This window comes from Fukomys damarensis, unplaced genomic scaffold, assembly GCF_012274545.1.
Source record: "Fukomys damarensis isolate Sample0158 unplaced genomic scaffold, DMR_v1.0_HiC HiC_scaffold_27, whole genome shotgun sequence".
NCBI classification, from domain to species: Eukaryota; Metazoa; Chordata; class Mammalia; order Rodentia; family Bathyergidae; genus Fukomys; species Fukomys damarensis.
The window spans coordinates 24,364,618-24,375,075 of record NW_022900939.1 but is presented as its reverse complement, the minus strand read 5'-3'; the positions used below and the strand labels follow the sequence as shown (position 1 = coordinate 24,375,075).

Here is a 10,458-nt window from a genome sequence, read left to right as displayed (position 1 = left end):
CATCGGAGGTGCCCCTCGGAGCTGGCCCGCCAGCCCAGCCCTGGGCCACTCCTCCGTCCCACCCCTTCCCTTGGGCGCCGCCGTGGGGCGGAGCTGCCTTGTTGCCTACAGGACCTGGTTCGTGCCCACTGGGCCCTCTCTTGACCACACGTGCAGCCCCCCAGCAGGTCCCAAGTGGCCAGGAAAGGACAGGTAAAGCTAGTAGTGAGGCCTTGGGGACAGAGCAATCTGGAAAGATGTCAGAGAGGAGGTGAAGCCTCCAGGTTCCAGGTCAGAGCCCTAGGGTAGGCACGGGGCCAGCCCCTCCTCGAGTGCACCTGGGGTCCAGGTCTCTTCTCTCCACAGGCCCCAGACTCCCAGCTTGATGTCCCTGGCCACCAGAAGAAAGGTAATAATTACAGTAACTTGGCATCAGCCAGTACTAAGTGGGTTTGCCCCATGCCCCGATTCCAGGCTCTGAATGCTTGTCATCTTGCATAATCACAGTTCTCCTGTAAGATGCAGACTATTATTCTTTTTGCCCATTTCACAGAGGAAGAAAGGGCAGAGGGGTTGCTGGGTTCTCGAAAAACAGGGCTGGGAAGGACAGGTGAAGAGGGCAGAAGAGGGGGTAGTGGAGGGTGGCTGTCACATGGGGACTGGGGAAGACAGGTTCTGGGAGCAGCTGCAGGAAACCCAGTGGGGACTTAACCCTTATGGGTCTGCCCACAGTGGTGTCATGGATAGATGTGTATGCTCGTGCCACCTGCCAGCCTCGGGAGGTGGTGGTGCCCTTGACTATGGAGCTCGTGGGTACTGTGGCCAAACAACTGGTGCCCAGCTGTGTGACTGTGCAGCGCTGTGGTGGCTGCTGCTCTGACGATGGCCTGGAGTGTGTGCCCACTGGGCAGCACCAAGTCCGAATGCAGGTACCAGGGCAGGTGGGGCAAGCACAGGCTGGGGGGACAGTGGTACTCTGGGGGCTGGGCCAGCTGAAAGAGCAGCACACAGGAGGCTGGAGGTTGGCCACCTGGGTCCTGGTTATTGGAGGAGCCATTATCTCTCCAGCCCACAGCCCATCACTGTCTCTCCGTGTTCTTCTCCCGGGCACAGATCCTCATGATCCGGTACCCAAGCAGTCAGCTGGGGGAGATGTCCCTGGAAGAACACAGCCGATGTGAATGCAGGTGCCAGCCAAGCCCAGCTTCTGAGCTTGCAGAGTCCAGGCATGGGGGTTGTTGGGTGTGGCCGTGCCCTAGTGAGGACCCGGTGTCTTAAGTGGAGCCAGAGGTAGGCCTGGGACCTGGGGCCAGAGAGCAGGATGCTTGGATTTCCTGATCTTTCGCCTCTCTTTGTCTTTGTCTGTCTTTCTTACTTTTCAGACCAAAAAAAAGGCAGAGTGCTATGAAGTCAGACAGGTGAGTCTCTCAGACTCCTGCAGAGGTGGGTTGGAGCCCAGGCCCAGCACCTGGGGTACAATGTGTGGGTGGGCCAGGGGGTAACAAGGGAGTCACAAATCTGTGCCCCCCGTGTCACCCCCAACCTGTCTTCCCCTTCTCTTCCTCTACTCTCCACATCTGTGCACTCCGCCCAGCCCTCAGCTCCTGGGAAGATTCTTCCTTCCCTCCCCATACGTGTTGCTTCTCCTCCTAGGGCTGCCACTCCCCACCACCATCCCCAGCCCCGCTCTGTACTGGGCTGGGACCCTGTCCCTGGAGCACCCTCCCCAGCTGACATCACCCATCCCACTTCAGCCCCAGGCCCCTCTGCCCACGCTGCCCCCAGCGCCGCCAGCGCCCTGATCCCTGGACCTGCCACTGCCACTGCCGACGCCGCAGCTTCCTCCGTTGCCAAGGGCGGGGCTTAGAGCTCAACCCAGACACCTGCAGGTGAGCAGACTGGGTGGGTGGGGGGTGGCGGTGGCACCTTTCTAGGAAGGCATTGAAGCTGTGTCCTGGGGCGAGTCCAAGGTGAGCCTGCCAGTGGGAGGAGGGCCAGGAAAGGGAAGCTGCTGAATGTGTTTAGCAAACATTTACCAAGCATCTGCTGGCACTGGGCTCAGTGTGAACACCATAGACTATAAACACTGCCTACATCTGAATGGGCAGGTCAGACACAGAAGAGGTGACGTCGGTGGAACATGCTTAGGGCTGTGGTGGGGGCACTTGGCATCATCTCTGAGTGGTCAGCCATCCCCTGGAGGAATGAAAATTTGCAGGGCACTGGGCCTTCTTAGGCGTCCCTGTGACAGACATTACCCCACCGGGCTCTGAGAAACCAGGACGTGTTGGAACCTTTGGGCACCTTGTCAGCAGTGCTTCTCAACACCCTTGTGTTTCCGGGTGAAGCCATGATGTGACCTTAGCCTGGGAGCTTCCCAGAAGCGTCAGGAGAGAATGGGGTTGCCAGAAGTTTACAGAAGTTCATCAACAGGTGCTGTGGCTGAGCTCAGCCAGTAGGAACATATCTCTTCCTTCCCTCCACAGGTGCCGGAAGCTGCGAAGGTGACACATTACTTTTCAGACTGTGGGGCCACTTACCTCATGAGTCATATCCCATGAAAGAAACAAGGGGAACCTGAGATTAGCCCAACCCAAGACCTGATCCTGTTGGAAGCTAGGCCTGGGCCTCTCAGAGGACTCTCCTGCTGTCCTTTGTCTGCCGAGGCTGCCTTCTGATGGAGTTGATGAGGAGATGTGGTCCCAGCTTGGGGAGGGGGTGGTGTGCTGTCTCCATTTGCAGCTACCTTGTGCATGTGAGCATCTTACACCTGGCTCCTGCTTCTCCACCCTAAGAAGACCCCACACCTCTGCAAATAACGGGATTTGGGCTTTCGTATGAAAACTGTGATTCCCACAGCTCTGATAAAAGAGATGGAAGGAGCTATCCCTGCCTGTGTCACTGTTCGTCACTATCCAGGCTGGCTGGTTTGCATCACCACCTCCTAGACCCGAAGCTTGTCTTACCCACTAACGGTGCTGATGGAGGAAGTGAGGTCTAAGGTCCCCCAGCAGATCCCAGGCAAAGCCTGGGTCATGGATTCACCCATTCTCTGATGGCATTGCTGGGTACGGGAAGCCTTGCACCCTGCTCATCACAAGGGTTCTGTCTATTGTGGCCCATGAACTTGGGATAGGACCCCAACCTGCTGAATGACCTTGGTTCTGACTGCCTTTTGCTTGTTTGTTTTGAGACAGGGACTCACTATTAGCCCAGGCTGGCCTCAAACTCAGGGTGATCCTCCTGTGTTGGGATTACAGGTGCACACTAATGCACCCAGCTCTTTTTTTAAACTTTTTTTTGCTGAAACTGAGATTGAATCCAGGGGCATTGTACCATTGAGCTACATCACTAGCCTTCTAAAGTGTTTTTTTGTTTGTTTGTTTGTTTTTTGAGACAGGGTCTCACTATGTAGTTGAGACTGACCTAGAACTCACTATGTAGTCCAGGCTGGTCTCGAACTCACAGCGATCCTCCTGCCTCAGCCTCCGAGTGCTGGGATTACAGGCGTGCACTACCACGCCCGGCTTTAAAGTTTTTTTTTTCTAAAGTTTCATTTATGTATTCATTTTTTCAGTGCTGGGATTGAATCCAGGGCCTTATGCATACTAGGTAAGCACTCTCCCTTTTTATTTTGAGACAGAATCATGCTAAGTTGCCCAAGCTGGTCTTAAACGTGTGGTCTTTTTGCCTCAGCCTCCTAAGCAACTAGCATTACATGAGCGTGCCACCATTCCTGGCTGCCCCTTTCTGAGCCTCGGTTTCCATATAGGCATATGGAGAGAAGAAATGACTGCTGTGGTCAGGGTCGCTGGTCTGCAGAAAAGTTTGAGTCTGTCTTCATATAGAAAAGACCACCTGTTTTCCCTGCTGGTTCGCACTTTTAGTGTCTGCTACTTTAGCTCCCTGCAGTGCAGCCGGGCTCTAAAGCACACACCTGTCCTCTCCCGTCTCACTCCTGCCTACTTTAAAGGGAACACTACAAGTCTGACTGTGGCCAGTGGGTTTGGTTTAGGAGACAATCTCCTCCCACCTCAACCCACAGTCTTAACCTTCCCCACTCTGCCGCCTCCAGGCTCCCTCACCTGATGCTGCTTAAGACTCCTGAGTTGTCTGACCAAAGCTCACCCTCTACCTTCTCCCTGCAACCCCCAGTGCTTGGCCCTGCTAAGGCACAACTGGGAACAGTTGGTCCAAAACAGCCACCCTATGGAGGCCTTCCCTGAAGTGTTGGGTTTGTGGGTGTGGTTGTGATCCCTGTGGGCCCAAGGCACGAATTCGGGTTAAGCTCTAAGAGACAATGATTGATAGTGGTCACTACTTTCAAACCTTTATTTTTTTGGTACCAGGAATTGAACTCAGGGCTTCCAACTTGCCAGGCAGGCACTGTACCCCTAGGCTACGTCCCTGGCTCACTACTTTTAAATCATTTTCTCTACCTTAATGGTCATATGGACCTACAGCTAACACCTCAACCCCTAGACAAACGTGCACAAAGCTTCCCATGCATCTCCTGGCTTTATCCTCAGTTCTGAAGTCTGAGGTCCAAGTTGTGACTATCCTCCATTTATAAGTAAAGAAATAGGCTCAGAAAGGCAAATTGGTCTGGGGCCTTGTCTCAAGTTGTCTCCCTAGCACTCACATGGGATTAGCTGCCTCTCAACAAGTTTGTTACATCAGTTAATGGAGGCATACAGTATTGGGCACTGGTGGACGCTCAGGTGCCTGAAAATAACTGGTGTGGGAAGTGGCCCAATTCTGACCATGCCAGCACCAGGCGTGGATGCTGGAGATCAGGAGGGAAGCCCCCCCCCCAGTCAAAGCAAAGGCCTGGAACTACACTTTGGCTCAGCCTTAGAGGGACCTGTGGGGTGGGTGACTTCAAGCACATTTACCAGACGCAGAGGAACACGGTCAAGGTCACACAGCCAACCAGTGACAGATGATAAATCATATCCGGATATTTCCCCAGCAGCTAATGCAGCCTGGGGTAGGCACGGTGACCGTGGGAGAAGCTGGGGGCGACATAAATTGGCATCTCAGGATTCGCTTGTCCAGAATGTCATCTCCAGCGGACTTGCCTTTGGTACTTTCGGAAGTCACGTTCTGCAAATCCAGCGGAGCACAGCTCCGACGGAAGTGACGCAAGATCACGGGAGCGATACGGGGGTGGAGCCAAGGACGAAGCCGAGCAGCATCGGGTTTCGCAAGACCCAATGAGGGAGGGCGGCGTGGCCCGGCCGGTGGCAACTAGGACGCGCCTGCGCAGAGGTGGCAGCACGAGAGGGGTTGACTCCGGGGGCGCGGCGAGGAGGTGAGCGGGGGCCACAGCCCGGGCTGGGGGGAGCCGGGGTGCAGGAGGGCAGGCTGGATCAGGCCGGGCAGGAGCGGGCCGGTGCTCTGCATGCAGACCGGGGATAGGTGGTGAGGAGACGGGGTCTGGGGTCGGCGCTGTCCGGAGATGTCGCAGGGGGAGGGTTCATACGCTGCACGGGGCGGAGCCCTGGCACTCGGGGCGGGACGTGGGACCGAGCCTGGTGGGACTTCCGAGCGGGTGCGGGTGGGAGGAGCTCGGCAGCTGGGGGGCGGGACCGGGCAGTTGGAGGAGGAGCGGAAACTGGTGGAGGGTGGAACCTCAGGTTTGGAGACGGAGGGGGACGTGACTCAGGCACTAGAGGCGGGGCTTCATCCGGTGAGTGGCGGGGCTCCGGTTCAAGAAAAGAGGTCTAGTTCTGCTGGGGGCGGGACTGCAGACCAGGGGGCGGGGCTTAGCTCTGTAAGGGGCGGGGCCAAGGAAACGAACGAAAGGCTAAACTCGAGTAATGCCCCTGGACGTCCGCGTGGGGGCGGTCTCCGTGGTGGCCGTGCCTGGGGACGCGGTAGGCCGAGGACTCCCCCGGGAGAGGTGGTGTGGGTGGAGCGGGCTCGGCGGCCAGCGGACACGGGCCCAGTCTGGGTGCCCCGACGGCCCCCAAGGGCCCAGAGCTGGGGAGGCGCCCCAGGTGGAGACAGTGGTCCGGGCTGGGGGGTACCTCCAGAGGAACGGGGTTCCCCGGAAACGCCCAGCGGGGATGTATGGGTGCCTCGGGGTCGACCCCCCACGGCAGCTGCAGAAGTGTGGGTATGCTGGGCAGGGGGCAGCTGGGTGTGGCGTGAGTGGGCCCGCCCAGTTGGGGCAACTGCTGTGCAGCCAGATAGGGTTTGGACTTTGCGTAAGGGGACAGGTGGGAACTGAAGAGCAGAGGTGGAGACCAAGAGGGAGGGAAGGTCTGGGGCTGAGCAGAGGGGAAGGGCCTTGGCTGCTGTGGCCTCCCCTGACCCCCTCCCCTCGCTGCTGGGGTCCTCAGCCAAGCCCCCTTCTCACTGGACTGGTAAGTGTGGCCTTGGACTCCGGGGGAGAGGGCGGTGATTCGGGACAGTGGGATGCCCTGGGCAGACAAGATATGGTGGGGGTTCAGTCTTCCAGGGTACTACTCGTGTTCCATGCCCTCCCACCCTCCTCCCGGTCGGTTGGTCGGGGTCTGTGCCCACAGAAACATGAGGCTGAGCTGGGTCCTGACAGTATTGTCCATCTGCCTGAGTGCCCTGGCCACGGCCACCGGGTCCGAAGGCAAACGGAAGCTGCAGATCGGGGTCAAGAAGCGGGTGGACCACTGTCCTATCAAATCGCGCAAGGGAGACGTCTTGCACATGCACTACACGGTGGGTGAGGGGATGGGGCTTCTGCGGTGGGCGGGGGGCTTATGGGACCCAAAAGGATTTGGGAGTCTGGTTTGTTCCCCAACGAGGTGGGTGGGTGACCGCAGACAAATCTTTTGCTTCTAAGCCCATTTCCAGTGTTCGCCACTGTCTACTTCCCAGGGTGGGTATCACAGGCATGACAAGGTACTGTGAGCTGTCCAGGGCTCTGTCCCCTTATAAGGACTTACGGCCACCAGTGCTATGGGGGCCTCCTTGGTGGGGAGAGATGAATGAGGGGTGTCAAAAGTAATTCATTAGTCTCTCCATCATCCCACAGGGAAAGCTGGAAGATGGGACAGAGTTTGACAGCAGCCTGCCCCAGAACCAGCCCTTTGTCTTCTCTCTTGGCACAGGCCAGGTCATCAAGGGCTGGGACCAGGGGCTGCTGGGGTGAGTCTGGGAGTGGGCCAAGGTGTGCATGGTCCCGGTCCAGGTGAGCTGGGAGGCAAGCCTGGGCCTGGGGTAGGGGGTCTGGGAGCCTGGGTGTTGCCATGTGCTGAGCATGTGTTGCCCTGCAGGATGTGTGAAGGGGAAAAGCGGAAGCTGGTGATCCCATCTGAGCTGGGTGAGAGGCTCTTCCTTGGGTATGGGGGTTCAGGGTATGTTGAGGGAAGGGTGAAGGTGGCTTCAGCCTCACTGGTTTCCACCCTATTCCTTCACTATGGTACATGCTTTTTCCAAGGCTGGCTTTGTCTAGCAGTAGAAACAGGGCAAGACTTGGGGCACTCAGGTGTACTGCTCGTGCTATAGCTGGCCCACCAGACCTTTGATATCCCCTCCTATTTTTGCCCTACCTTCCACTCTGGCCCTCTCAAGGGCAAAAGATCACCCCTCCCTGCTTGAGCTAAAAGGTGTCCTAGCCATAGCTTACTTTGTTTCTCTCTCTCTTTTTTTTTTTTTGAGGTCTCACTCTGTAGTTCAGGCTGGCCTTGAACTCACTATGCAGTCCAGGCTGGCTTCAGACTTGGAGCCAGTCTTCTTGCCTCAGCCTTCTGAATTCTGGGGTTATGGGCATGTACCACCACACTTGGCTTCACTTTGTTTCTTTGTGCATGTTTCACAGGATATGGAGAGCGGGGAGCTCCCCCCAAAATCCCAGGTAATACCCCTTCTTGCATCCCCACACCTCATTGGAGCCCAGGTTCCAGTCTGACTCCACCTCTCCCTCCAGGTGGTGCGACCCTAGTGTTCGAAGTGGAGCTGCTCAAGATTGAGCGCCGGTCAGAACTGTAGCCAGCTTCAGAGGGGCAGGGGCCCCATGAGGGACCACATTGTTTAAAAAAGAAAACAAACAAACAAAAAAACCTTAAAAGCCCAAGGAGTGAGCATGTGTTTCTTTGCGGGCCCTGAGAGACTTAGGTTAAGACCACAGCTTCAGTGGTGGGGGTATAACTCTGGCTAGAGTGCTTGCTTTGCATGTACAAGGCCTCGGATCTGATCCCCAGCATCCACCCAACCCCTGAAAAACCACAGCTGCCCTCTGACTACAGAGCCTCAGAGTCTGGGCTCACTGGCACAGCGACCTTTATCCAGAGAGAATAAAAAGTACTAAGGCCTGCCTGCAACACTTCTCCCCAGCTGCCTGTCTGGGAGCCAGCTTTGGGCTATCGCCATGGATACATGGCCCTTGAAGGCCTGCAGTCACCTGGGGAGAAGCTGAGCTGGCAGCAGTTGTAGAGCAGCCTAAAAGACCCTAAAAGACCAGCCGAGCCTGTGATTAGCTGCTCCAAAGGCTTATCCTAGCTTTATTTAAGGGCCCACGCCGCAGAATCAATATAAAAACACAAAAAGTCCCATCAGTTTAATAACAATAAAAAACCCCAAAAATGGAAAACTGAGTGGGCAAGGGAAAAGACCCCTAGGCCAGGGGTACGGGGAGCCCTGTTCATGGCACCAGGCCTGGCTGCAGGGTTCCCCGTTATTGCTGTTGCTACGAGGTCAAGGGGCAGCGATTGTCCTGTGGGAGCCACTGTTCACCTGGGCCAGGGATCCTCACTTCTTCTGGGGTGTGCTCAGCTTCTGCATGCCCCGGATCTTGTCTAGCAGGCCAGAGATGAAGGCCTAGATAGGAAGGGGGGATTAGGGAGATTGGCCCCCAAGCTCCCCTCACCCCACCTTCTGGGGAAACCACTTACCTCTGTGGGTTTGTAACAGTCAACCAGCAGCTCCTGGAGTGAGGGTGAGGGGATAAGTATATAGTGAGCTCTCAGGGATGCAGGCCTAGAACTCATCTACACCACTTCCAAGGGACTGGGGTCATAGGGGGGTCCTTGCTAGGCAAGGATCATCAGTCCTAGTTTTCAGAGGCAGAAGTTGAGGCCCGAGGTCCCAGAACGGGCAGATCCAGACCAAAGGCAGACTGGTTTCAGGGTCTTGCTTCCCCAAGGGACAGTGCCTCCTGGCAGCACGCCACCCACTGCCCTTGCCCGCTAGCTTTTTTCTTACTTTGACCCTGGCAGCCCGGGTATCATCACTTTCCATGTCCAGGAGCTCATCCACATCAATCTCCAGCTCTGGGATCTCCTCTTCCTGGGATGGGGGAGGAGAGGAGGGAGAGAGGATTTGAGTTGGGAGAGGTGTGAAGGGCTGGCAGGTTTTGGTCGCTGCCTGTTTCAAGACCAGACCAGCCAGCAGATGATGGCAGCTGCTCTGAGAAGGAAAAGAGATGGTGCCTGTGCCAAGCTAAACTGCCTGATGGATGGGGCTTCCTGTCCCTACCAGTGGGCACCCGGGGTCCAGGGTACCAGACAGCCAAGGCCAGGGACCTTGGACTGGGAACCCAGCAGATGTGTCTCGCCAGCATCCGGGCCCCCATCTCACTAAGAACACTGGTAGGGCCAGCTGTCCCAGTTCATCACAGCCCCCCTCTCCTCCCCTCCCCCAAACACCTGTCACAGCTTCCTGGGACTGAGGAGGAACTGAAGGGTGAGGGGTCAGGGGAAGGACCCATGCCTGGTAAAGGGGAAACAAAGAGCCTATGCTTTGGGGGACGCCCACCACCCCTCCTCCCCAGGAAGCTGCTACCCCGGAGCCAGCTGCGTTGCACCTCCAGGCTAAGAGTAGGGTAGGCAGCACCGGGCAAGCCCACTCCTCCACCCTGCCCCCTGGGGCCTGAGTCACCCTCTAAGCAAACAGGGAGTCATGGAGTGGGGAACCAGAGCCCAGAGAGCTGGCTAACCTGCCCACACAAGATGGAGCTCCAGGCTAGCCCATTTAAACAATCGAGACCCTCCACAGTACCCCCACCAGCGCCTTTTAACCGGGATCTAAAGCTGGCTCCAGGTACCTAAGTTACACCTCCTTCCACGGCCACCCCGGCTATCTCTGCCCCCTGTCCAAGGCCAGGCTATCGCTCAAAGCTTCTTGGAGGACAGCTTGCTAGACCTGGGGAGTGGCACGAGGGAGGCTGGGTCTGAGACTTAAGTGAAGATAAAGAGCACACACGCGGCGAGGGTTGGTTCGGAGAGCGGTGCGCGCCGAAGCGGGGCGCCCCGACTCAGATGACAGGCTGGCTCAGGACCGACTTCAGGGTGTCGCGCGGGGTGGGTAACATACCTGGCAGTCGTAGAGGCGCGTGAGTTGTTCTAGGATCCACTCCTCCAGGTTGAGACGCTTCCGCAGCTCCTTGCGGTCGTACTTGACGGTGACCTTCCCTTGGCGTCTCACTGGGCCCTCGTCGTCCGCGTCGCCCGAGCCCTCACCCGCGGCCCCCGGAGGGCTCTGAAAGTACACGCGGGG

At 57.2% G+C, this 10,458-nt stretch overlaps 4 protein-coding genes across 9 annotated transcripts; 3 read left to right on the top strand and 1 right to left on the bottom strand.

The window, feature by feature from the left end:
• Window positions 1-288: 288 nt before the first annotated feature.
• Window positions 289-2,892, top strand: Vegfb (vascular endothelial growth factor B; the record flags this gene model as incomplete). The annotated part of the gene is made up of 6 exons (XM_010636184.2): window positions 289-388; window positions 712-908; window positions 1,093-1,166; window positions 1,362-1,397; window positions 1,734-1,868; window positions 2,466-2,892. Coding segments are annotated over 6 exons (564 nt in total), but the record flags the coding sequence as incomplete, so codon positions are not given.
• A 2,272-nt stretch (window positions 2,893-5,164) lies between these two features.
• On the top strand, window positions 5,165-8,057 carry Fkbp2 (FKBP prolyl isomerase 2). Of its 6 annotated transcripts, none has more exons than XM_010636093.2 (7): window positions 5,215-5,293; window positions 6,327-6,350; window positions 6,513-6,681; window positions 6,998-7,110; window positions 7,239-7,285; window positions 7,784-7,819; window positions 7,892-8,057. In XM_010636093.2, exons 3-7 carry the CDS (start codon window positions 6,517-6,519, stop codon window positions 7,951-7,953), a joined length of 423 nt encoding a protein of 140 aa, XP_010634395.1. In that variant the 5' UTR covers window positions 5,215-5,293; window positions 6,327-6,350; window positions 6,513-6,516; the 3' UTR covers window positions 7,954-8,057. The 6 variants fall into 6 exon arrangements, with proteins under 6 accessions (XP_010634393.1, XP_010634395.1, XP_033612456.1 ...); XM_010636094.3 differs by lacking the exon at window positions 5,215-5,293 and adding an exon at window positions 5,822-5,858; XM_010636091.3 differs by lacking the exon at window positions 6,327-6,350 and having other exon boundaries at window positions 5,165-5,293; window positions 7,892-8,056.
• On the top strand, window positions 5,410-6,320 carry LOC117283502. The gene has a single exon (XM_033756563.1). It carries the CDS (start codon window positions 5,441-5,443, stop codon window positions 6,212-6,214), a length of 774 nt encoding a protein of 257 aa, XP_033612454.1. The 5' UTR covers window positions 5,410-5,440; the 3' UTR covers window positions 6,215-6,320.
• Window positions 8,058-8,506: 449 nt separating the features above from the next.
• On the bottom strand, window positions 8,507-10,458 carry Ppp1r14b (protein phosphatase 1 regulatory inhibitor subunit 14B; the record flags this gene model as incomplete). Its single annotated transcript, XM_010636183.1, has 4 exons — window positions 8,507-8,781; window positions 8,856-8,888; window positions 9,166-9,249; window positions 10,276-10,458. Coding segments are annotated over 4 exons (369 nt in total), but the record flags the coding sequence as incomplete, so codon positions are not given.